Consider the following 27459-nt stretch of genomic DNA (forward strand, 5'->3'; position numbering starts at 1 on the left):
TGGAAGAGTCAAAGCCATCAACTCAGTATCATGTCTTTATATTAGGTTAACAAGCTCATCCTGGGAAAACTGTCTCTTGACTGTTACTGAAATCCCTGACCGTTGTCTCTTGAGAGTTTAATACGATCATGACTACCAGGAAGACTGCACTGACATGTTTTACATTTTCATTAGATTTTTATCAGGAGTGATTTTATAACATGCCATTCCTGAGTTTGCATGAAAAAATGATGTATTCCACACTGCATGCTGCTTACCATAATCTGTGAAAGGAACTCTTAACAGCTACACCATGGTGATTAACTGCTGTGTTATTGTTTACTGCTGTACACAGTGTGATAATTGGTAGATTTAGAGCACAGAGTGACTTGCAGTACCTACCAAAGAGCAGTAGCTATCTGCATGCAGGGAGACAGTTGGCTAAGGAGTCCCCACCAGGTGTGAGGATGCTCCTGCAGAGGCAGAACAACTTGTAGGATCAGGTACCAGGTGTGAGATGGTCACCTCTGCCCTTTGTTGCGTTGACTAAAGGTAACTATAAAATACCGATTGGTCCAAGAAAGCGTTTGCCTGCTGACAGTCATGGGGTAGACTACAGTTGCTCCTCCCAACTTATTTTTAAGCCATCGACTTTTATCTCTAAAAGAAGTATACTAATATGCTATGAATAATTTTCAGATGTTACTCAATATGCATTCTTTGCCAAAGACTTTTCATCTATTTTATATGATATTTGCTAATTACCAAAGCTATTTGGGCCCATTCCTGCAGCCTTTACACAGCTAAAGATCTCGGGCCATATGGGCTGGATCCTCAGCTGTTGTTGATTTGGCCCTAAAGCTTTAATCAAGGGCTTGTGCCATCCCAAGCTATTTTCTCCTCCAGTCTGAGTCACGAATGAATCCAGGATGCGAACACAGGGCTATAACATGCGTTGTGCAAACTGCCACAATTGTGGGATTTTTATGACATCGAACAAGCAGGAGGATGGAGCTGTGAAGTAGAAAAACAAATTACTGCAACAGTAGTTAAATGGGCACAGGGGAACCTCATCCAAGTCAACTGCCTTGTCTTCTTTGCCTGTCCACCTATCATGTGTGATCCCATATTCAAATGTAATGCTAAGGGTAATGTGCAGAGAAGGCTATTCATGAGTATTTTCCAACTTTAGGTTTTTAATTCATAATGAATATCATCGTTTTACTTGTATAGGGGATATAAATACACAATCTCTGCCTCCTCTGACTTAATCCTATGATCAGTAATGAGCACTAGATTATCATGGTTTATGAGCAGATGAGTATATTTATCTCACCTTTGTTTTAGAGAGCAAAGTTTGGTAGGACCAGAGAGGGAGGAGACCCACAACCTTTGTGGGATTTGCAATAAGCATCAGTAGTAATTGTTTTGTTTTATCTTAGGGCGTAGGTGCCCTAGTCATGATCACCCAAAGAGCCTGGCAAGAAACAACTGGTGGATACAAGTAGAAAAGGGAGTACAAAGGAGCCAGGAGAGCCAGCGTGTAAGGCAGTGGTCTTGGCACTGTGCTTTGACACCATTATGTGGGCACTACATCAAAGCAGAAAACTTCAGAGTGATACAAAGCCAGACAAGAGTAACTCTGGGGATGTTTTCTCAGAGCCCCTAGCAAGCACAGGGGTGACTTTGGAAACAGCATAAAGGTGCTTCTTAGAACAGGCAAATGAAAAAGACGTCATTAATTGCTAGAGCTGAAAGTCAACATTTTCAACATGGGAGAGAGAAGGGCTGTGGCTGACCTGCCACAAGAAGAGAAGCTGCTTACATTTGTTCAGGTTAATAAAGGAAGAAAGGAAACAGCAGAGAGAGGCAGAAAGAGTCCAAGAGAGAGCGTCAAGGTTAAAATGCTGCACAGAGAAAGGGACTTTTGCCACATATTTTGAGTGGATGCCTAGAACAAGGTTACCATACAGGCCAGAGAGAAGCCCAGGTAGTGCTGCACTGTAGAGACTGAAGTGCTGAGAATTAGGATGAGTCCAGACTTTGTGGATGGATGGGGAAAACTTTTATATACTGTACAGAAGAAAAATCTACAAGATTTAAATGTGTCTCAAAAGAGAGTACCTGCAGGTGGAAATGATATTTAAATCGTGAACCTGAAGGAGAGTAAAGATGGTGGTGTGGTCTGCTGTTATTGAGCAAATAATAGAGAGTGAGCACTCAGGGAAAAATTATTAAGACTTAAATTCTTATTGCATTGGTTTTGATCTGAAGGGTTAGCGCCAGTAAAGAAGTGTCAGAGAGACAGGCTGAGGTATTTATTCAGACAGGAGAGCAGTGGTGTGGAGAGGATAAACAGATCCAAGAAACAGTCACAATGAATTATTGGTTGAATAATTTTGGCAGATAAGAGGCAGAAGGGAATGAGCAGAGCATGGGGGCTGTTCACAGAAGCCTGAAGGGAGGAATGGGAAGGATACCCTGCAATGTGCACTGGTGTAACAGTTGGACAAGTAGAAGCAGCACTGGGATAAGACAAGAGTCAGGAAGCCAAGGGAAACAGGTTTTCCAGGGAGGCAGATATGATTCTTGGTATCAGAAATTGTTACCAGAAGTAAGAAGGAGGAGAAGGAATACTGATCCTCAGCTATGTCTAGGAAGCAGTCACTGAAGATTTCAGCAGATAGGTCTTTCTTGAGTGTGTTTGAAAACTTAGAACGGTGTCCTGTCTGTGTTTGTATTTTGTATGAACAGGCTAAAACCTTGAACAGTAACAAAATTATCTTTCCCCCCATGCTTGTTTTACAGGAAATTGTGTGGGTTTTAGTTTTGGGTTTTGTGTTTTTTTTTTTTTTTTTTTTTTTTTCTTCCTCCTTTTGATAACCAAACAATTATGAGCAGTCTAACTAAAATTATACCTCCAAGCTGTTCAGCTCTCTTTCAGTCAAATGAAATATTGGGTAAAAATTGGCTATACAATCCAGGAAAACATTAGAGTTCAACCTGACCAAGTATGAATAGCTTCGGTAAAGACACTCTCTCCTTGCTATACCCAAAAACTACACCTAAGAAAGGCTGAGTTAAATGCCTGGGCGCTCTGTGGTACGCTGTCTACAGGCTCGGGTTATGACTCGTTGGTGCAGGGCACTAAATCTAGTCATGGGAAGCCTCCACAAAAACGATACCACTTACTCAAATCTGGAGGCTATTTGCAAGGGCACCACCAGGCAAGTAGACCATGCTCAGGCAGCGCCCAAATCAAGTGGGACTTTATCAGTCAACGTCAGCTATCTGACCTGCATCTGGAAGCAAATAAGTTAGTGCAGCCTGCAGAGAGTTGGTGTAATAATCTCCTTGTGGCTGATAACTGTCCTTGTCCAGCAGGCTGGTAGCTATGTTTACTGCTAGCAGCCGATTCTGAGTGATCTTCAGGGTTAGTCTCCAGTGCAACCCTTTGCAACAAACTGATACTAAAATTGGTTCTGCTTGGTGTTAGAAGATTCTTATGTTCTACACAGCAATGTAAAGAAAGTGGTTTTTTGTTTGTTTGAGGTCCCCCTGCGTTAAAAATTACATAGAAATAATGAAAAAACCCATAAGTGAAATAGTCAGGAATGACCTAGAAATAGAAACCCCACCACATCTGCACATCTGTGTGGGGTATGTGGCTGTAGTGTGCAGCATGCAAACATCCTAAATTATTCTGCAGCCCTTAGTGGTAAATCCGAGAGGGCACTTAGGGTGACTGCCCTTTTGCTCAGACAGGTTTGAATGACTGTTGTTACATGGGATGAAGGAAGGCTAAAATCAAGATTAGTCAAAGAAGAATGCAAAAAATTCTTTCAGTGCAGGTGAGAACTTGCTGCCTCCTTCCCCTGGCACCTGCAGCACCTGCTGGAGGCTATGTATGGTGTCTCAGTTTCCCCATTTTTTAAAGAGTGCTCTTTGGTTTACTTTCTCTTGTGATCCCCATGGCAGTGCTTCAGTAGGGGAGGTAAACTGCTGGTTGGTCTAGCCTTTGAGCATGGGTGTTGGCAAAACTCTTCCCTTTCTTGCCTCCTCTGCATACAAGTGATGCACTGGGTGCATCTGCTGTTCTAAGCATCCCACACAAGATCCAGCTCCCTGCCATGCTGCGCTGTCGGTGAAGGTCACTGTCCAGGGACGAGGTGGAAGGGGAGGTAGAGAGAATGATGGCATTCAGGTGACTGAGATTTCCACAGGGGAAAGAAACGTAAGGGAAAAATGCTCCTTCCCAGGGTTTTCACAAGATAATGAGTATTTGGGAGAGGAAATAGGAAATAGGATTAAAATCCTCCAACCTGCAGATCAGAGTCTCCACATAATGTTTGCTTCAGTGATTTACAAATGATAATGTTTGGGGTCATACCAAAAGTTATCAGAAAATTGTGAAAATGAAGGAGGAATGGGCTGGAGGAACTGCATCTGTTGAGACAAAATATCTTAAAGGGGGAGCAGAAGCATTTCCAGTGCTGACTACCTTGTAAAATAGGCCTGTGACCTAAGTTGGCAAGTAAATGTTATATTTAAATACTAAAGCAAATAGCTAGTATTTTATAGAAAGGAACAATTGATTTACTGTGTTACAGCTTAACATAGCTTTAGATTTAAAGTTTATGGGATTTTTTTTTTTGTAAATATAAGTATACATTGGTAACTTGGTGAAACGTGGGATTAAATAGAATCTCTGCTCTGTGAACACTCTGGAATTGCCCATTGTAACGTCTCTCAATATTGTATTGGAGGAATCTGGAAGCACAAAAGGTGTTTTAAATGGTAGTTAGCAGGGCAGTAAAAATTAATTCCAAGATCATCTGTCTGAATTCACCAGGGAATTGGTTCTCTGACTGCATTACCAAGAAGTCTGATTCCAGGCAGAACCTGGTGGCACTTTGCCTTAAATAAAGCCCCATATTATCAGATCTAATTAAGTCTGTATATTGGGAGACTTTCATTTTACTATGCTCTGGATCCCTGTTCAGTATTTCTCAAATCTTATTTCAGTTACTGAACAGCATCAACAATTTCTTTAACTGCAGGTTTAGCTCTCTGGTAAAGACCACTGCAACAAATCCTGTGGTCGCTACTCTTCAAATTCTTTCTCCTGTTTTCAGTTTGAAACGTTGCCCAATTTACACTGATTGTAGGGGTATTAGTGCCTGATTTTTAAAATGCCAATGGTTGCCAGGATGCCTGCCTCATCTAGCCCACTGTTGATGTCTTTTGCTCTCTGTTGAGGGCCAAGTGTTTCCTTTGTGCTAAAAAGAACATCACCAAGTCCATGTATGCACTTTAATAGCATACATTCAGAATACCCAGGGAGTTCCCCCCCCATTAGCTGAAATAGGTGCCTTTTTGTTTGCATGCTTAAAACCTGCGTAAATGCCAGCTTTTAATTGTGTTGTGCATTCAGTCCTTACTGAACTATGCATGAGAATGTGCCTCAACTCATGCATAGAAAACGTGGGCAAGCCATGGTTCCCCAAAATTATTTTTTTTAAAGGAGCTGGGACACTTTGCTTTATTGGCAGAGTCATGAACTTCAAGAGACTGGTCCTTGAAAGGAAATGCATTGGAGTGCCCCTGAGGTATTTCCATAGCGATAATTGCAGCAAGCTTTCTGTTGTCAGCCCTTTTTTCTCAGTCTTCCTCCTGTAATTACTTTTCCCAAGGTACTTTTTTGTACCTTAAGTTTGTCGCATGTCCCATCTATTTAGAGGATCAGTGCTTAAGTGCTATCACAAAGGGATCTGCAGCAATGTCTCAGGAGTTTTTGTTTGTTCATTTTTTAGTTAGAGATTAGTCAGATAAAGCATCTTGGGTGTAAGAAAACTGACTGTAATGGTTCTGCCTTGCTTGGGATCATCAACCTCAGGAACTGCTTTGGGATGAAAAATCTGAATACATGCTACTTGGTTTTCTTCAGTGTCAAGCTGGGGTTTCAGGAGTGGCAGGCAGGTAACTCAGAATTAACCATTCTGAAATCCCGGTAGGTCCCAGTGAAATAGTGAGCCTTGACTATTAACGCTGCAAATGCTTGAGTCAAGTTAAGATCTAGCATCTTTAAAATGGGGTTTGCAGTTTTTCATTAGAAAGGAGTGGTGAAAACAGCTGAAATATTTCAAGGTGTGTGCCAGTGGATTTAGCACAGTTCCCAACAAAGGGTTAAAAGTGCTATTCTAGCTCTCTGCCCAAAAAACTGGGATCCAGACTGCCTGCATGAGGGGATGGAATGCAGCAAAGAGAAAAAGAGAGGAAAACAGAAGAAACCACTAGCAAGGAGACATGGCTTCTGATTGCTGTGGTGGAAGGAGACTCGTACCAGGAAGAGATGGGTGATGTGGAGACACTGAGGGGGGATGGGGTGCCGAAATATTTTCTGTATCAGGCAGGTACAACAACAGCAAAGGTACAGGTTTTACACAGGCTCGCTTGGTCCAGGGAATATGTACCCTTTGAGATCCCATACCCTCTTGGTCTTCCTTCTATACAACAGGACTACTTCTGTACTGTGGTTGGGCACCTTCAAGAGGGATATTTTCTTCTTGCCAGAAGGGTTGAGTTTCTCCTGCTGAATTCCTTGCAAGGAAATGTGGAAAGTAAAGTTTTGGAGTACTTGCCCATGGATCATCATAATCTGCAGGATTAGAGTTTGTCGTGGTTTAAACCCTAGCCAGACAGCTTGTTCACTCACTCCCAGTGAGTGGTGCCAGGCTGAGAGCAATCGAGCCCCCCCCCCCCCCCCCCCCCGGGGCTCTCCCCTTCCCTGCTCCTGGAGGAACGGGGAGGAGGATCGAAAGAGTGCAACTCCTACGGGTTGAGACAAGAACAGTCCAGCAACCAATGTACAACACAAATCACCACCGCTACCACCAACGACAACAATGATAAGAGAAAACAACAAGGGAAGAGAATACGATACCACCGGCCAAGGTACGAGTCCCACCCCGAAGCCCGTGTCCTTCCGGGTAACTCCCAGTTACCCCCCACCCCGGCCATGACGTGCTGTGGTATGGAATACCTCCCTGGCTAGCCCGGGTCAGGCGCCCCATCTCTGCTTCCTCCCGGCTTCCCCTCCTCCCTGGCAGAGCATGAGACTCACAAAGTCCTTGGTCAGGGTAAACATCACTTAGCAACAACCGAAAACATCGGCTTCACCAGCACTGTTCCCAGGCTGGAAGTCAAAACACAGCACTGCACCAGCTACCACGAAGGAGAAACATGACTGCTACCGCTGAACCCAGGACAGAGCTGTAACTGCATTTATTTTCACCCAAATTCTTGAAATTGGAGTTAAAACTGAAAATAGGCATCATTTAGGTCATGGTGGTAATAGAATGTTGCAGCCTGAAAGTTAGCAAACTGATAAGAATTTATCTCCGGAATTCTAGGGATTTTAGAATCATCCTGCTAATCACTGTAGGCCACACTGGGTTGCTTAGATAAAGGGACAGAGCTGTGGATGATGGATTTACTCTGTTGTACTAGTTGCCTTCCTTCACTTCCCCCACCTCTTCAAATTATGGTTCCATATAAGATCGATTAGTGTAAACTGCTGCTCACTGGGTTTAAGAGGAACAATTTTCTGCAGCTCCTTCACACTGGTTTGAAAGGAATAAAAAAAAAAAAACAACCCAACCAAACATTCTGCTTAATTAAGACCTAAAGAGGCGGTGCAAACTTTTGATGATTAATTGAAGTATGCTTTAGACTGATGCATATTTAGTTATTATAATGTGATAATTTTATCTTGTTATACAAACTACTCCCTTTGGGAACATGATTTAACACTGCAAACACTCAGTGTTTATTGCATTGTTCATTATAAAAAATACACAAGCTAAAAACTGCAAGGAGATGCATCTGAAAAGAATCTGTGTGTCGGGTGCAGGGACTACTGCTTCCACCTGTAGTGACACAACCCAGGGGCAGAAAAACACAGTATTGGGACTTTCATGATAGCTCTCCCTATGAAGACTTGAGAACTCAAAAAAAAGCAGAGGTTGTGGATTCAGATCTTGTGCTGTATGTGGAAGGAATGTGTTTTTCTATTACCTGGTGTAATCGTAGTAGGCAACAGTATGGATATTTTGCTGAAAACTCCTTTGTTAGTATTCACTTGTCTCTGTGCCAACTTCTCTTTGTCTCACTGTAGGAGTACCTACCTGTCGTGTGACAGATCTGAGAACACGCTAAGCACATTGCAAGAACAGGTCATAAAGTTGCAGACCCTGATGGAGAAAATAAATACAGCTGTTAAAAAATATTTTCTTTCACTTAAAAATGATCTGTATCAGGATTTGAAAATGTTATTTTTGTACTTCACAAATGTGTCAGCCTACTTACATGAGTCCTAAAAGTGATGGGGAATGATCTTCATCAGAAGAGCTGCTCTGGCGAGAGCTCACATAATAGACGTAGCCATGCAGTCAGGATGAGCTCATGTTACTCAAGCAGGTATGCTGAGCCAGACTACCAGCACAAGTTTGTCTGTGAGCAAAGGAGAACATTTCAGACATAGTATACTGATGTAGTTACTTTGGAGAAGCTTTCTTAGGGCAGATCTAGTCAGAAAAAGATTAGAATAAAAATTCCAAGGCTGGTTTCACTTAAGCAGTCTCAAACTTCTGGATTTGAAATTCCCTGCTTCCGATGTTCTCATTGCAGCAGGTTCTTCTTGCTGAGTCTTCTAGGAATGGGGATTTGATACGTTTTCCTGAAAGAAGGGCAAAAGTGTGGTAAAGTGATTTTTAAAGACTTTGGCCTCACGAAACAGAGGTCTGTGAAGAAGTGAGAGGATTTTTTCTTGAATAGAAGATACGAATTTCTGGTTTCAGATTATTCTAAGTTGAGTTTAGCAAAAGACAGCAACCAAGGCATGAGATTTTGGCTTTTCTTATTTCACACAGTCTTAATGTTTTGAAGTTTAAGTTACTGCTTCCCACTGCTGTGGACTGTAATGGTAGAAATACATGGACTATTACTTTTCCGTTAATGTTGCAGTCCTCTTTTTCAGTCACACTAAGCTTAATACACTGTAATGAAACATCCCTATTAGTTGTTTTCACAATGTCTGCTCAGTCCTCTACTGCAACCAGTGTCAAGACAGAAAGCACACGATCAGGTCTGGACCTTTATCATTGTCCCCAGCTGTCATCCAAGCCCATAGGACATGGCTCTGTACCTATCCCAGGTACCAAGAATGGGTCTTTTTCTCTGCTGTTCTTAGCTTCACTTGAAGCTGAAGAAAGGATTTTATTTTAGAGCCAGTCTTCCTCTCACTAGGCTGCACAGGGCTCTTGTTGATGGTTGTTAGGGAATTAGTTATGTGGCACTGGATGTGTTCTTTTCCCACCTGATGAACTGCATTACAAGAAGTTAGAGTTGCTTCAGAAATTGACTTGGGCAAACCTATGCCTGATGGAGCAAAGATGACTTAAAAAGTGACATATTAGTGCACCGTTTCAGGCAGCACATGCTCCAAACTCCCTTCTGAAGTACTGTTTCCTGACTGCTTTATGTTGCCATACTCAGCTAATCCTTTTGTAGCAGTGTTCCTGAGTCTATTAAATAGAAGCGGCATCTAGTTTTATTATTGCTGCTACTATTATAAAGATTATATTGTGACCATTCTTTGATGACTGGGGTGAGAAGGGAGTAAAAGAGAGAAATAATTGAAATTCTTTGTATTTAGGCACATTCCCTTCTTTCAAAATGATGAACATTTTCATTAGTATTGATAATGCCTCCTGGATATCAGCTGTCTGTTCCTGGAAGCGCAGACAGTGGCTGGAAGTAGCAGTTTGTAGACCATTTTCTGCTGTTTTGTTGACTGTCAGATCCATGGACCGCAAGTGAAGCAATGCTGCTTCAAAGGATTCCTCTTGAGGTGGTGGTGGCATTCTACTGGTCAGGGCATGGTAAGACAACAACTCGACAGAGTACGTGCCTCTTCCTCTCCTCTGTTTATCTCAGAGGAAGCCTTTAGCAGAAGGTGGTGAATTGAGCCTTACTGTCCTGCATAACCTCCTGCAGAGAAGTGTGTAATGCGGCTTTTCCATGTAAACAGCTGTTGCTGCAGCTGGAATGCTATGTAATTGAAAATGGACAGTTCTGTGGTCTTTCTTATCACCCATGGGAGAAGTTCATGTGTGTCACTGAACAGCAGTTGAATGACAGCTGAGGGGGTTCCCCAATGAAGCCCTTCATCAAAGCCCCTGAGAATCCCAGTGGTGAAGCTCTGTGCTTCTTAAAAACTGTGCCCCAGATGAGCCAACCTGCTTCAGAAAGACCGACTGCAGCATGTACTGTGCCAGTGAAATTTCTTTCAGCTCTATAATTTCCTTTTTTTATTTTATGTCTGTTACTTGCACCAGTAATGAAGGCTATTAGAAAGGTATCACTGGTCACAGATCTTCTGTTTTCCAGAGATAAAATATTTCGGTAGGAGAATATATGTTTCTGTTACCTGAAACAAGAGGTTTCAGTCTGTTTGCTTTGGTTCACAGCATCTTCTGTTGTCCTTATACATTCAAAGGGGCAAGTTCATTCTGTAATGAATTGGTTTATTGTGGTGCAGAAGTAGCTGAATCAATGCACCTTTGTAAAAGCTTAGTACTTCAAATGGCTCAGGGTAAAAATGGGGGGAAGAGCTCTTGGGCTGTGCTGGAGTAGTTAGAATCCTGGCCAAGGCTGGTCCACAGAGAAAGCTGTGATGACAACTGTGCAACACCACCGTAACAGCACTTTGCACTCTTCTGTGCCTGTCTGAGATTGCAGCCAGCCCAAGGGCAGGCTTCTTGACCCTATAGATGGCTAGTGATAATTTTGGCCAAATTGTTTTGATTTCCCTTGATGTTCAGTATATGAAAGTATTTATAATATTGGTAAATCCCACTCTAAAGGGTAAGTGATAAAATGCATTAAACACAAATCTGTGTTATAACTTAGCCTTAAATATGCTTTTAAAGGTAGACAGTCTGATTGAAACTAAAAGGTTATTATTTTACATTGTACAATTTTACTTGTAGCTATAAACCATAATACAGGTTGTGGAAGGAAAAAAGTTATTAAACTGGCAATATTTATTCCGTTAAGGTGAATAAAATGCAGCACGTAGTTCTGAGTTATGATAGCTGGGGAAAAGAGCCAAATCACTCTGCTAAAAATCAGTTTGCCAATAATTTTACAGAATGATGACAGTGTAGCTTCAAAAACAAATCCTTTATAGGGAAATGGGATGGCTGCATGACAGACTCCCTGAGCTATGAATTCTCCACAGCTCATGGACCAGGAATTGCTTTAACAATTAGTCTCCAGGGATTACTTTTTTTTTTACAGAAGTTAGACAATGGCTGCTGTCTGTAACTGAAAGGTCAACTGTATCATAGACTGGACATTAGAACTGGAGAATTCTGAGTTTTAAGTCAGGAAGATTCCTGCTAACTTACTGTCATGATCTGTTTAGGAGCCTTAACTATTCATTGCCCAGTTTGTGAAGCTGGGGTGGGAATGATGACCACACAAGGATATCATTAGTACTTTAGTAGTAAGCCCTGGATTTTTTTACATGGCAGAAGGCATAGATGCCACATTTGTAACACACATTGGAGAAGAGCTTGAAAGAGGTTCAGGAACTCTGCCTGAATTAAAAGTTGACCAATGAGTGTGATGACTGGAAAGTAACCCAGCAGTGTTGCATCTTCCTTCTTGCTCGCGTCTGTTTCGTGGATGCATTATTCACACAAAAGCTCCCTGTTTTGTGCACTAGTCATTATTTTGAAGCAACACAGAAACAGGGCATTTCATGTGCCTTCTTTCTTAGAAAAGGCCTTATGTTAGAAACTTGCCTTGGTGCAGTACCCCTTGGGTGTGTTTTGTCACCTGCTTGCTGAGCAGAACATCTCAAGGGCTCACTACAACAGACTGCAAGTAACAAGAGCAAAGCAGCGATACTCATTGAGCCTCTAGTCTTGGTTACTCGTTTAATGAAGAGTTGTGCACTCTGAAACATGCTGAAAGCTCTTGAGATTTCCAGAGCTTTTCAGCAATGCACCATCTTTTTTAAGCTAATAATCTTTTCCAGCTGTCTTAGAAGCTTTGCCAGTGTGTCGAGCCTGGCTGGTGCAGGTCACTGACTGCCTGAGGATGAACCCGGTGATCACAAGTATGCACAGTTCAGCTCTCAAACAGCGAGGAAGTTAGAAATAGGATGAGCTGGTGCTGGTTGTAGCTAAGAGTTAAGTGTGCAGATGTCTAAGGAAGGTGTTTGCCTCTCATGTAAACATTGTTCTTATATTTTTGTTGTAGAAGATGATGTGTCAAATGTACAAATAATGTGTGCCTGGTGCCAGAAAGTTGGAATCAAGCGCTATTCCCTGAGTATGGGAAGTGAAGTGAAATGCTTCTGCAGCGAGAAGTGCTTTGCAGCTTGCCGAAGAGCGTATTTCAAGAGAAACAAGGTAAGTGAAATAAGGAAAGATGTAACCTACATAGACATAGTTTTAATGAGGCCCAGCCTGGGTCTCATTTGGCATCTAATAGAAGTTCTTTTCTTTCGTTTCTCTGTTTCACTTAGTCACTCCACTTTCCATCTGTATTGTCTGTTGGACTGTCAGCCCTTTACTAACCTTGTTTCTTTCAGTTTCCTTCAGCTCAATGTTTGGGTTTTGTGAGAGTCAGAGGATTTAAATACTAATAAGCATAAACATAAGAGTCCCAGTTTGGGCTCAGAGTCTCAGGATACTTGCTAGATATACACAATGAAGAGGAAGTATCATGGAAATAGGGTAGAGGAGGGTTTAAATATGACAGTGTCACTAAATCCATGGTGTTGGGATCATGGCCAGTGGGTAAATACTTTTGTGGCCTAAGTCTGGGTACCATCACAACAGCAGGCATCTTCTCACTGTAGCTTGTGAGGTCTAGTTTCTTTGTTTTAAAAAGTATCATTATTAATAAATTATCATTGCTGCAAAATGCAGATGCTATACAGTTTTGAGGTTGGGGTAAGCAGTGTTAGAACATCTAAAGTAGCATAAAAAGCCCTCCTACTCAATTTAAATTTAACTCTGTCTAAAATTAGAATGCAATCCTAATATTGAATGTCTACAAAAATTGCTGTAATCACTGAAGTGCAGTGCCTGAAAATGCCCTCTAGGTTACTTCAGCAGCTGTTTTTCTGCAGCAGAATGTGTGATGTGTCATTTAAAGAAAAATAACGAAGGAACACTCCAGCATTTTTAGTTGTTGAAAAAGTAGCTACATCCTCTTAATGCTCAATAGCATGAGTCTTTGTATAGCCTTTATTGACTTAGATATGTTTATTACTCATAAAACCCTTTACATTTTGGATTTCTAAATGATGCCATTTTCCCTAATGCTTCAGAACATTCAAAGCCTGTCAAGTTCAAGCTGAATTCAGGACTCTAAATCTGGTGTTTTACATTTGTGGTAATAGCAGATAAGTACATATGGATCCTAGATTCAAGATCCATTGTTATAGCAAATTAACCTTAATAAAATTGGGTCACACAATCCTTAAAAATATAAATAATAAAACAAAACAAAACCAAAAAGCCTGAAGAATTAGGTTGCAAAAATCAGCAGAGTGGAATTTTAGTGGCAGTCTTGGAGAATCAAGCTCATAATGTCTACTGGAGCAGACAGGCAAGCTAAAGTCACATGAGTCTTCTGTGAGAAGTGGTATTTGTATCCTTTTTTATCTAGGAAAAAGTGTAGGGGAGGAATGGATATTCACATTCCTTAGATGCTCCTCATTTGAAAATAAGTTCCCATGGATGTATGCATGTGTACTCACATGCACATTTATGCGCATGCAGTTCAACATCCTTACGATGTGTAAGACACTCTGGGTTGACAGGATCCGGATCACCATCTGCTGATGCTCCTGTGACTTTCAGTCACAAGTGGGGTCTCACGAAAGCAGAGTAGAGGGGCAGGATCACCTCCTTCTACCTGCTGGTCTCACTCCTTTTGATGCAGCCCAGGATACGGTTGGCTTTCTGGGCTGCAAGCACACATTGAAGTTGGCTCATGTTAAGTTTCTCATCAGCCAACACCCCCAAGTCTGTATCGTTTTTCCCCCCCCAGCCTGTACCAGTTCATGGCAGATTCTCTTTCATCTACAGCTTAGATCCTGAAATAGGAAGTTTAGATCCCTACTAAATGAAAATAAATACATGTTAACATAATGCATAGGCGTATTTCAGCCTTCTAATAACCTGTGAGTGGTAGGATTGACTATTAGTTTATGGCCATGAATGTAATCAGTCAGGCAATATTTAAAAAAGTCCACTTTTACCTAACTTACTCTTTATTACCTATGTGCTTTGTTTGGGGCCTCCTTGTCCATATATTATGAGAAAGGATGAATTAGAACATCTCAGTCCCCTTGGTTCCCTTTCCTACACCTCTATTAACATCTTCTAGAAGCTAAAAGATACTGAATGTTTCCATTCAGAAAGCTCACTGTATTCATTACTTTGTATGTATGTAAATAACAATAGATGTTCCTATTCTTTTCATATACCGTCATATCCCAGTGGAGCATCCTATTCTTCACTTAAGAGGCTGCAAATTAACAAAATGTCATATGGGAGGACTTGGCAAAACATGGTGAAATAACATATAATTCATAACATGTTGGTTGCTGCATTGGCTCTGCTTCAAAGCTAAGCCAGTGAGTCAAATTTTCTTCCTCTTTGTGCTCTGCAGAGTCTGGAATTGCACAGGATCTGACCCAGCAGGGGAAATCTGGAGCTGCCCCTTGCATGTGTAGTTATGGCATTAGATGAATATTTAGGAAATGCTGCCATTAAATTAAGACAAGTGCTGTAGAACTCAGCAGACCCTCTTCTTGTTTTGCACTTCACCTGTTAGTAATAGAACAGAGTCTTGGGGAACAAGATCAAAGGAACAGGGCTGCGATAGTTTCAGATTTAACTGCTGACCTTTAATCCGTTATTACTAGTGCAACAGGGTACCTGTCTTCTCCATGAGTCTAATGCTTATTTATGTATTTGAGAAGTCATGCTGCTCTACGCTTTCTCATTTTTCAAACAGAGGAGTAAAACAGTCACGTTCACCTGCCTTATGTGTGTTTTAAACAGCAGATCTGCCACAATATTGGGTAGTATTACGCTAAATATGTACAGCTGCTGCATTTCTGGGAGCTGATAGGACTTTGTGGTCACTTCATTTAAGGCTTGAGTTTCCTAATGGATTGTGTTAAGCCGTCTTCCCTCCTCTCCTGGATGAGAAGTGCTGTAATAAGCGCTTGCTTAAAATGATATGACTGTTTAAACAGTACAGGAAAGTTATCACTAGTGTCTCAAAACAGCACTAAGTAATGCTGCAAACTATCCATCCCTGAACAGTAGCTGCGTTCAGAATTAGGACTTTGTCATCAACCTAATAACAAAATATTCTCCTATACACAGGGCAAATGCACACTGAAGCAATGCATGCCCACAGATTCCCAGCTGGGAGAAGGCTTAGCATGAGACCACCTTGAAGTGCCCCCAGAGAGCAGCAGAAGTGCTCCGCAAAGCCCTGGGTTAGCTGGGTACTGACTGCTTCCAACCTCTAATTCTTTCCTTGCGGTAGGTTTAGCAAAAATGGCAACGCAGTGAAATGAGATGGTACCTTGCTGACCTTGGGAGTGTTTGAACCACCTAAGCAGTTTAGTTGGAGGTGCACATCAGTCCTTCCTGCCTTTTGTCCCAGCAGAGTTGTGTCCCTTTGTGCTCCAGAAGCTGTGCCCCTGTATCCTCTGCATCCATATGAAGAGGATGCAGAGAATCCTCTGCAGCTTCATGGGGATGGGGAGTTTGTAAGGAAAAAGACTTTTGCCACAGGTCTTTTTCAGTCATGATCATTTATCTATCTTAGCAACCATGCCTTGCAAGAATGGAAGCTGAATTCAATAGTTTTGAAATGATAGGGGGTCTTCCCACAAAGTGTAATTTTATCTAAATTACCAGAAATAAATAAAGAAAAAAATAGAGGGGTTTTACCACATTAAGCAAAAAGTGAAGGACCCCCCAAACAAAAATAACCCAAATCCGCGTTCATGCTTTTACTGTACAGTGATAACCTGTTGTGCATCATAATAATACCAATTAAAAGGAAGTGTTGCAGGAAAAGGGAACATTTTGTACTAATGTTTGTAATTGAAGATTTAAGATTTGGAGCTTTTCTGATGCTCCCTTCCTTAGAAACTTAATTTTATGGGCCATCTAATAAAAAGTTAAGTACCAAGGAGGCAGATAAGGGCAAAAAGCACTAGACCACCAAGTTTTAGATTATTAAATTTAAAGGGAACAATTTGATTTGTAATTGGATCCAGTGAGTTTGAAGCCTGAAAATATTAATTTTGAAATTAAGTTTATTGACTCAGTGGGTCAGAAAACAAATTTATTATGGCCAAATAACCAAACCTGGAGTGAAGACTGAATTCATAGGGGTCATAGGCTCACTTCACAGATCTATTAAAGCATAATTTACTTGATTTGACTAAGACTTCAAGAGGCAAAGTGACTGTATCAGCCCGTATTTTATACTTGACCTTGTTCCTGTTTCACACTGCCTCCCAATCAGGAAAAAAGATGGTAGATATTTTTGTTTGCAGTGCAGTCAAATTTCATTTATCCTAATAAAAAAAAAAGGGCATAAATCAAAAATTAAAAGTAAACTGCTGTTTAGCAGCATAAAGATGTAAGCAGTGATGGCTCTTACCTCCCCATACAGGACAGTCAGCAGCACTGTGTGTGGGTCTGTAGGACAGACGGGCAGTGTGTTTTATGCTCTTTTATCTAATCTGTGTAGTAAGAATGAATGTGAACAATCAAATAGGGCTGTAAGAAGTTGAATGTGTTTATTTAGTCATGAGTTCTGTTGCATTAGACAACTCCTTATGTTTTCAGATTATATTTAAAGATGATAAAGTGCACAGAACGTCATAAAACCTTAGTACTCCTGCCTGAGTAGCTTTTTGGTTAATTAATGTATATCACTACGTGATTAATATGGACATGTATATACAAACACATACTAAAGCCTGTGAGTAAACAGAAGCTATCATTCCCCAAAATTATTACTGAGTGTTGTCAGAAAAAGTTCTTTCGATTTCAGGCTTAACTGTGCAGCCTAACAGTGAATAAGAAACACTTAACAATCTCCCTGTTAAGTCAATGAGTAATGGCAAAAAAAAAAAGTTACTTTCTTCTGTTACTTATGCACCTGCAAAATGTAATTTGAAAAGTTATCATCATTCATGTAAGTTTGGAAAATTGCTTAAAGCAGCTTGGTGCAAATAATGCCCCTGGAAAAAAAAAAAAAACAGGCTTGACTGTTACATCTTCCTATAGGCGCCCTTTCCATAATAAGTTTTGAAACACATGGGGCTCTGAATAGAAAGCCTATTTTTCCTAGAGATTTATATTGTGTTAATTAGGTGTTCAGAAAGGTCAGTGTAGAGCCTGTGTCCTAGCTGATTTGCATAAAATTGTCTGTATTTGGTTCTGTGCAGCTGTAGAGAAACAGGATTTAATAAATGGTTCACAAATTTGCTGCTTCTGCTGTGGGTTTGAACAGAATGTGTGCATGTGTATTTATGTGTGCTTGTGTATGTGCACATCTGTATGTGTGTGCGTGTGCGTGTGCATGTGTGTATTTGCCACAGCACCCAATTAATAAGGTTTCTTGCAAATGCTTGAAGGTAGATGGGGAAAAGACAACAAAGATCTCCATAGGTATGATCACTGTGTTGAGATATAAATGAATGCTGATAAGTGAATGCAGATGAGAGGCAGAGTCTGCAGAGGAGATTGTTCAAGTGTGGGGCACAATTGCAGACTTCTTTGAGGAGCTATTTGGAGAAGGAGGGAAAAGGAAAATACCCTCCCTCAGAGGATGTTTAAAGTTTATGGAGGGTAGAAGGTTACAGGAAGTGACCAAGAATGAGGACCAGACACTGATGTCTCAAGTGAATCCTGAGCTGTGAAAAGAGGTGGGTGGCATCAGTCAGAAAGGAGAAGAGCTGGCATCATTGTCTAGCTGTCATCAGCTGCCCTTTTTTGCTTACTGGATGCTAAACCCAGAAATCTCATAAAGCTCCTTCCCCAAACCAGAGCTAGGATTTTTCATGATTATAAGAGGCATATGAAATTCCAAATTAACCTACTGAGACCATCAGTCAGAATATCCTCACTGCTCACCCACAGCAAAGCAAAACATATTAACATTGCTAACAATGAAATGCATCAGCACCTGACTGATGCCACCGATGACTTAATGAAGGGATCTGGCAAACCTAGCATGCTTGTCAGTTTGCAAACTCAATGGACATTTTACTGTCCATCTGCTGCCATTTAATACTATAAATTTAAATCAAATTCCCATTGTCTGAATTACTAGCAGGTATCCAATCCAATTAAAAGGCATGTTCACTTTTAACCAACATGTCACATTACATCAGTTGTGTTGCATTCTGGCTACTTTGGTTATATCTAGATGAATATGCTAATTGCAGCCTGAGAATCTGCTGCCTCCTGGACAGCAGGCTTTTGATTCCAGTGAAGGATGCTGTTCGCAAGGTGCCCTCACAAGTTCGGGACAGCTTCAGAGATTACATCTCGACAGAAGTAGATTTTGTTTACACACAAATACTCCAACAAAACACCACTGATTGCATTACAACTTGACTAGAAATGCTTTTAAGGTTTTTGCATGCTGGATGTAAGCAGTTTAGAGCAATGATTTGGATTTAAATAGATGTTACAACACACTGATATGGGAGAAGTCAAAGAAGTTGCTGCCTAGCAGAGTGACTGAGGAAGAAAGATGGCCAGTAGCTGTTTTTCTGGAGGTTGCTAAGGTGATCTACTGAAGTCTTAAATCACTTAGGATGCATTTCTGAAGGGAAATGCTTTGCTCTGTTTAAGAGCTAGGCAAGATAGGCTTCATGATCTGTATCCAGGACATTTTTACATCAGCAAGGGATTTTTGGTTAAAGAGTTTAAGTGCGTAACAATGATGTGTTCAGAAAATAAGCAGATAACACATGGATATTTACTTACCTCTGAATCATTATGGCTCCAACCTATGTAAGCTAGGCAATCACTCAATAAAATACTGCTCTTCCCTATATTCCATGTCTTGGTTCAGGTTACATTAGATGAGCCCACATTGCCTTGGCCTTGTGGGAAATTATGCATCTTCCAGCTTTATTTCCACATGATCAACACAGAATGAGCATCGAGAACAGTCTTTATTCTGATGAAAACTTAGGGTAAATCTCCAAAGTGAATCTAATTTGCACACATTATACTTGGTGCCACTTTTCCCTTTTTTAACGAACACATCAAACATAAATACTAATACGAGCTGGGCAAATAATGAAATGCATATTAAATAATACGTTTGCTCAAAAATATCATGACATTTGAATAAATTATTGCCTTAATGCATCTGTTCACTTCTCAGTCAGCTCATTAACTTAGGGAAATATTGAAAAAGAAGCTTGAGGGGTTTTTTCACTATATATTTTTATTTAAAAACCAAAATTAAGCAAATATGGTTTTTAAAAATATGTTTGGATTAGGAACAGTGTTGTGAACGACACCTTCCATAAACACTCCTCAAAGGATGTATGGAATATTGCAATTAACCATGTAGTTTAACAGGATGAAATCCTGCCCAGGCAGGGGACCATGGTGGGCAGCGGTAGAAAATCTGAGAGACCTAGCTGAAGGTGGAAATTATGTCTAGTCCTAAAGTTTCTCAGGAGAACACTGTCACATTTCTGTGACATTTCAGCAGCGGTGAAGTAATTTGTGCCGTTGAGATGGCAGTTCAGTGGAGTTGCAACATTTCTTGTCAGATGACAGTCTGCATTTGATTCCTCTCTTACTCTCCCATCTTCCCCCTCCATCACACGTAGAAATCTTGGGAAAAATTCAGGGATGAAACTGAGTCAGACCCTGGTAGTAAATCATGTTGTGTATCTTTTGGCCCCTTCTAGGTTGGAAAGTTTAATCCCTTTTAGGTTTCTTTGTGAGCGTTTGCTGGTTTATGGGAAGACTGAAGAAACCCTTACACACATTAACCTTGAATCTGGCCTTGTGAATCTAAATGAGGCTAGGAGAGGCCAAGCAGATATAACTTACAAGCTGCCGATGAACAGGAAAATCTACTACCGGGAATTGTTAGTTAAAGTCAGTTTCTCCTATATATCACGCCATGCTCGATGAGCAAGTGTTAAACTTGCTGGAAGAAAGAGGTGGGGTTTATAGAGCAGAAGTCTGAAAATGTGAAATATCTTTCCCAAAGAAAATTGTTTCTGCAGTGATAAAGGACTGTGGCCAGCTAAGTTCAGTGACGGGCTGCGTTCCATCAAAAACCCAAGCATTGCAACTCGCCTGTGTGAGTTTAAATTGGGCTGAAAGTAAACATATGTTGCAAGTTGTAGGCATGGATGCAATTTGGTATCTAAAATAAATGTACTCATCTGTTTAATAATTTTTAGAAACAGTCATAAAGTAGCTGATGGTTTTGGAGGTGGGAGGGTGTGTGTGTCTTCAGGCTTTGGTTTATTTAATCTCCTGCCTAAGAAGCAGGAGGCCAGACTGCCTCTGTTGCACAGAGGGGCTGGTGGAGATGCTTAGACAGGAGCCAGCTCGTTTGACTGGCAGGGGGAGATGTGATTTCGTTGCTGTCCATTTACTTCAGAAGGAGAGCAGAGCATCCCTGTGGCTTTTACCTGGACTTTGTGAGAGGAGGGATCGTTAGTGGGGAATGGTAGCTCAGCACAGCTTTACTGGGATGTGTGTGAGACCGTCAAGGACTCAACTTCCCTGGTGGCTGAATGCAGTAATTTTCCCCGTATAGCAGAGATGGACGCAGCAATGCTGTCCCCCGTACAACTATCGCCCTACCTTCCCCTGAAATTCGGACTGTCAAATGAAAGGGGAGACCTTTTGAGTTAGAAATCAAACAACTTAGTCTCGGTTACTCTTATTGTTTTTAATTTAGCCCCCAGGCTTTCACAGTTGTTGTGCACAGTGCTAAATCAGGTGGAAGTGAGCTCGTAGAACTAAAGGTAAGTCTTAAAAGCATAATCTAGAGATTTAAAAAGAATACTGGCATTTAGATATTGATGAGGAGGTAGGTTTGAATAATTTCATGGTGTAATAGTAATAATGGTTAATTTTGGCCATTGTCAAATGGTTCAGTCTCATGCTTCCATTTGCAGAAGCAATTTATCAGTATCAGTGCCTTGATAATGCAACTCCCCACTGAGTTTCATCTAATGCTCAGGCATTAAAAAAACAGGGAGCTGTACTCCCAGCTTCTGTGGCAGAGGATGTTAACTTCATCCTAAAGGAAGGAAGCACCAGGAGCTCTGAAAGAGAAGTCTCTAAAATACCGAGAAAAAGGGTTAACCAAGGGAAAGTTTAAAAAAGGGGGAAAAAAGAAGCATTGAATCACTCTGGAGGCTATTTAAGAACACCATATTAGATGCACAGATGGTATGTATACCTCTGAGCAAGGAAAAAGTAGAAAGGGGAGAGTAAATCTGGCATAGTTAAGTGAGGAAGAGCATAAGCTTAAAGGGACACTGTCAACTTTAAAATCACACTTCATTGGAAAATTTGTTACCTACAACTGCTACCAGCAACACCAATGATTACTGTAACTGAAGGATGAGACAAAAACCTCTCTCTGCTTTTTGGTGTGCTTCCTTTGGGCCCAATCCAGATTCCCTTAGTGTCAGTGGGTGACGTCCCATTGCTTGTAATTTACTCCAGATCAGGCTCTGTGCTTGTTTGCCTGTACATTGTGTATGGGCAGTTTCATTACTTTGTATGCGGTCTGGTTTCTTATTGTTTCTGTGGATTTTCACACAGCAAGAGAGAAAAAAACATTTTTTGTCCAAATTGGAAGTGCAGTTGTTAAACTATGGAAACTCCAGCACTGTCCCAACATAGCAGATGTTTTGTTTTTAAGAGAAACCATCATTCCTGAAAAAAAAAAAGGAAAAATGTGATCAAGTTGGTTATAATCAGAGGTCCCTGGGATAAAGTGCAGGAATAAAAGGACAAATAAATTATCTGAAAGGCATACGTACGAGGCAGTGTAGAAAACAAAAAGCCACACGCACACCTATAGGCCACGCAGCAGTGACTGTGGTCCCTTCCAATAAAGCAGAACAGAGGAAAAATGGAATTAAAATTTCTGTGTCTTTTCATCTTTGCCATAGAGGATGATGAGGAGATTCCTGTCCCAAGGACACTTTTCACAAGAAATCAAGAGTGTTGCCTTACAGCAGAAATTGAAGTCTCTTAGGAGGAAGTTATAGAGCAACTTCAGCAACTCAAGAGCAGTAAATCGCCAGGAGCAGATGGTACTCAGCTGAGTGTTCCTAAGGAAATAAAAGTGTGAAGCAGCAGAGATATTGACAAGGATCTGCAATATATCATTAAAACCAGCAACTGTTCCTGAAAATTTGGAATTCATTTGTATGGTGCTTAGAGGAAAAAAAAAAAAGAGATAAGAAGGTTGCTTTCTTCTTGAGCATAGGAAATGAAGCTGAGAGTTCCTAAGTAATTTTTATTTAATTTGCTTAATGGCATAATAAAGTAACTTTCAGTTAGGCATGACCTGACAGGTTATAGCATTGTAAAGAACAGCTGGGATATAATTCTTATACATAACAGCTTTTAGACAAAGATGTTTAAGTGAACATAGTTTATTTGAACTCAGGATCACAATTTGCTGGATAAAATTTGTTGGTTTTGATCTGTTGTTTGATGTCTGTGGTTAGTTTGGTGCCCTCCATGGAAACAATGAATGCATTTTGGCACAGCCACACAGTCTGGTCCATGTTTTCATATGATGTTGGACATTTAAATAAGAAGCTGATTGCATTCCAAAGGACCTGAGTTTACTGCCAATACCGAAATGACTTCATAATGCTGAGGAATGTTTTCATATGAGCTATGAAAGTTTTTATTTTAATTTGCTATAGAAAAAAATTAATTATTTTCAGAAAAAAAAGTTGAATTTTTCAACAAAAAGCAAATACTTCGATGCACAAACCCACTCAACCAAATCCCCATTTTCTGCAGTTCTGCCATATGGGCAAGGAGTAACAGAGGACTACAGACATTTTGCCACAGCAAACACAGCTAGTATGTACACACATGCGTGGAAATCAGCCGAGGGAGGCAAATTAGAAGTTCTAATGGATTTGGAATTTAGTAAAGCACTTGAAATAGCATCTCATGAAATCTTACCCTCAGATTAATTCAAATGACTTTGGATATGAACACTGTCAAGTGGCCTGAAAACAGGCTCAAGAAATAAAGTAAAGGGTGGGGATAAAGAGCAGCATATCAGTTTGTGGATAGAGAAGTGCCAGAGGGACTTTTGTGAGGTTGGTCTTGTTTCATGTTTCATTGGTGATCTTCAGGGGAGAACAGAGAGCAAGTTTTACAAACTCTGCAGATGATACTAAAGTAGGAGGAGTTGCAGGTACCAGACAGGATGGGAAATAATTCTCTGGAGGAATTAGAAATAATGAAAAAAAATCAACCCCAAACCAGGTAAATTACCTGTACTTTGACAAAAGTGAGTTAATATGTCTGGGGGAAACAAACAAACAACCTGGAAAAAAAAATCTTAGTGGAATGAGTGAAGCTGGACAGCAGGCTGAAGGTTAAGATAGGTAAGGGACAATAACTTGGACTGTGCAATGTAATGGTAGTTAAATGGCCATAGCCATGGTCTGGAGCGTGGGGATGTTGAAGAGGATTCTGGGGTGGTTGCTGAAACATGGATAGAGCAAGGAGTGGCAGGATCAGGAGGGAGTTTGGATGAGCATGATTAGGGGCTGAGCAGAGACAAAGATGATTTAGGGAATATGAAAGTGTTAAGCCTGTGGAGAAAAGGAGGAGAAGGCTGGAAAGAATTTTTTTTTCAATTTCAATGTATAATACTTCAATGTGTTAGTATTTGGAACTGTGGCCTGAAATGATCTGCTTTGCTTGGGACAGACTAAGCTGAGACAAGCAAACACTAGTAAATACCAAAGCTGGTACTGGCAGAGAGAATACATACACCATCTTCTGTGTATTTTCCATCTCTGACTTCTGCAGAAATGAAAGGATACCATACTTGTATTCAGCAGGCTTCAAAATTTATTTCCCAGAATGACACTGCCCATTTTTAGACTGAACTATCTCGAATAATAATTAAAGGCATGAGCCACGAGCCACTGAACTAAACAGGATTGCTCTGTCTGGAGAAGCAGTTGAACTGGGCCTGAAATTAAGTAGTGTAGTTGGATAGGTGTGATAAAACCGATGAATATTAGCAAAATATATAGGTAAGCCAAGTAAAAGAGCAATAGAAACCAAGCCTCATTCATCAGAAATATTGTCTGCCAGTGTAAGCCCCAGATATATCCTGTAACGGCATAGATTATAGGATATTTTTCACTCCTTCCTTCAGGTGTTGGCTATTGTCAGCAGCAATTTGCCAGACGAGATGAACAAATGGGCTGATCACTATGGCGAGACCAATCTTCCTACTCAGAATGGTTGCACGGATGGCATAGCAAGCGTGAAGGGCTCTGTGACATAATCCAGATCTAAATTGACGTGTCCTATTTGGTCGGCCAAATACGTAACTCGTATAAGCAAGCATAGCTTTATTAAAATCAATGGGGCTATTTCCATCAACTATGATTTTGGCCCAGTGTAGGAGTTGTAATAGCTCCATTTAATTCTTTCTGGGTCTGGAGAAGCAATAGGTTTGCTATAGTGTGACAGGAAAGTTTTTAATTATCGTTAAAATGATTTCTCTCACTTTCAATCATTCTCAAATCTCTCATAAAAATTTTCAGCGTTCAAAATGCAGCTATCAGTGTCACCATGCTGCTCTTTTGGAGTATTTTGAAAATGTCAGTATTTTCTAGTATTTGCTGTTGCTGAAAATACGGAAAGTGTAGAGGACTTTTATAAAAGGATTAAAGCAATATGTGAGGTTGTGTACAGTCTTATATAGTAACGGCTGTTTTTAAAGTGTCATGTGGAAAACGAATTCATTATATTTGGACACTTCAGTGTAAAATGTAGTGTGTAGCACCTTCACCGTGCCTAACTTTTCCAAAGAACACAGCTTGAGTTATTAAAGCATATTGCATAGTTTAGAAGATGTTTCCTAAAATTGGTTTCATAAAGACAGCTAATCACAAATGTGGTCATTTTGAGCTTTTTTGTTTCTTTGGCCTTGAACATAGGTTGACCAACTTTATAAATTGCGGAACAGAATACGCAATAAGGTGCTGACCACCGGTTTCAAAACAAAGGCAGTATTTTGATCTTGCGGATGTCAGGGACACTATTTCCACTGATGTCAATAGCAGGATGAGAACTGAATCCCAAACTACAAGCCAATGGTGGCATTTCAACAGGAAAAATGAGGAATTAAGTATTTGTCTGTGTACTTTGTCATCTGCAACTATCACTTTTTGCTGATAAAGCTGTGTAAGGTATTTAGCCTGATTTATATTAAATAGAAGAAAGCCCAGCCCTTCTACACTTAGGCTGGATAGTTTTTTGTTCTCTAGTAGCCCAGGGCAGGGAGGTAATGCGCATCTTTCCTCCTTTACCATTATGCCTTATCTTTACCTTGCTTTATTTAACTGGAACCTTTCCAGCCTTTGCAATACGGCTACCAAACTTTTAACCTCTCTCTGGCTATGTCTTCCTACATTTCCTAACCTGTTTCTGCATTTTCAGTGGTGAGGTTAGGATATGGTACGGCATTTACTGTTCCATGTTGTGTTCTGTGTTTGCGGCATGTCTTGCATTGTTTGATGGATGTTTTCTTAGTTTGGATTTTTTTTTTTGGTGAATAGTACTGAGGAGTTTCTCAGTTGTTTTTTTTCTCTGTGCCCTTAACGGGGTTTAACTTACCACCCCATTAAACAGTCATTTCTTATGTGCAATTGTGCTTACTGGAATGTAGGTTGCTATTATTAATCATCTTTCCATTTGTACTGTTATATTAATCATGTGAGGAGACGCGGGTGTAAGTTTGGATCCAGCAGGATGACAACTTCTTGTTCACGGTGATCCAAAATTCAACCCGTGAAGCAAAGAATGACTTTTACAAGTCATTTTTGTGTTTGCCATTTTTGAAGGCAGCTCTGTGCTTTTTTGCAGTACTCCGTGTTAATTGTGACCTGTGTGGATTTAGGGATTTCATGAATAATACAAGAGATGCAGGAGCAGTTGGAAAAAAACAGTTTCTCACGTTGTTTGTGTGAGGGCTCAGTAATGGGTTTACCCTCAAACGCAGCCACTGCTAAGAAGACATTCTGGTTTCCAGGGCCTCACACTGTGCACGCAAGAGTCATTTCAGTTTTGCACGCACGGCTCTCTAGCTGCTCTCCCTTTGTTCCAAAATAGCATGTGCTGTGCCGCATACATGTGCCTTCACATATTCCTACAGGAAATCTACTTTCACGCCCAAGAGGAAGAAAGTCTAGCACGTTTTCTGCAAATAAGCGTGCTCCTTTGGGAAGCGTGCTTGCAGAGGAGCAGAGAGGACAGTACAGCTGTAAACATTCTGCTCAGAGATAATCAGTGCCCCAGCAGGAGCACCTTCCCCGCACAGCTGTACAATTCCCTTTGCTCTCTAGAAGGCCCTGCACCCTACGTGCAGTTTCCAAGCTACATTTAACACAATTGCCCATCAGCACTTAGGAAGCAGTTACCACAGAAACCCAGCAGAGACCAATTAGTCACATGATTAAATTAATTAAAATAACCCAGGGTATCTGCCATCTTGCTTCTTTCTGCTATGCATAGCACATGACCCAGGTGGAGCTGTAATTGGGTAGCATTATTGTGCCTTTTAATCCTTGAATCATCTTCATACTATACTGGAGTCAGTCTTTGATTTTTCTTTTTCTACCAGTCTGCATAAATCCCTTCCTGGAGAGCCGCGTTGTTCCCTTGCCGCAGAGATGCATGATTCCTTTTCTGGAGTTCTGTGTTATTGCACAAAACACATTCTCCAGCCCCCTCAATAAGCCAAGTAGTGTCAAATTTACAAAACATCAGATTTAACAACAGTGAGATTTGTTATGTTTGGGATAAGAGGATTTGGAAACATTCAATTGCACAGCTAAGACTTTTGGAGGTCTTTAATGACAGCTCTAACAATACTTGCCAGAGAGCTCTGTAATATGTATTAGCACTTGACCTGAGAACTGTAAAGCACTAAGAAAAGACTGTATGTTGTGTCTTCGTTTCCCAAGTAATACTGTTACTGCAGTGGGGAGAGTTTAAGTGGAGCAAGCTGTCTGCCTTGTAATGCTGCTTCCTGGGAAAGGCAGGCAGTTTGGTTTCCTCACTCAGTTTTAAA

The 27459-nt window shown here is 40.7% G+C and overlaps 1 protein-coding gene across 6 annotated transcripts in view; it reads left to right on the top strand.

The window, feature by feature from the left end:
* The window catches only part of SOBP (sine oculis binding protein homolog), a 117633-nt gene that overhangs the window by 12103 nt on the left and 78071 nt on the right, over nt 1-27459 (top strand). For all 6 annotated transcript variants that reach the window (XR_008971600.1, XR_008971599.1, XR_008971598.1 and 3 more), the window contains exon 4: nt 12310-12461. Coding sequence is in view for 3 of the 6 variants with exons in the window: in XM_057404708.1 (XP_057260691.1) it covers nt 12310-12461 (152 nt within the window). In the remaining 3 variants the exon portion in view is untranslated. The remainder of the gene's footprint in view (nt 1-12309; nt 12462-27459) is intronic.

This window comes from Pezoporus wallicus, unplaced genomic scaffold, assembly GCF_028554395.1.
Source record: "Pezoporus wallicus isolate ANWC-B61680 ecotype Strahan unplaced genomic scaffold, APGP_CSIRO_Pwel_v1 contig_6923, whole genome shotgun sequence".
NCBI classification, from domain to species: Eukaryota; Metazoa; Chordata; class Aves; order Psittaciformes; family Psittacidae; genus Pezoporus; species Pezoporus wallicus.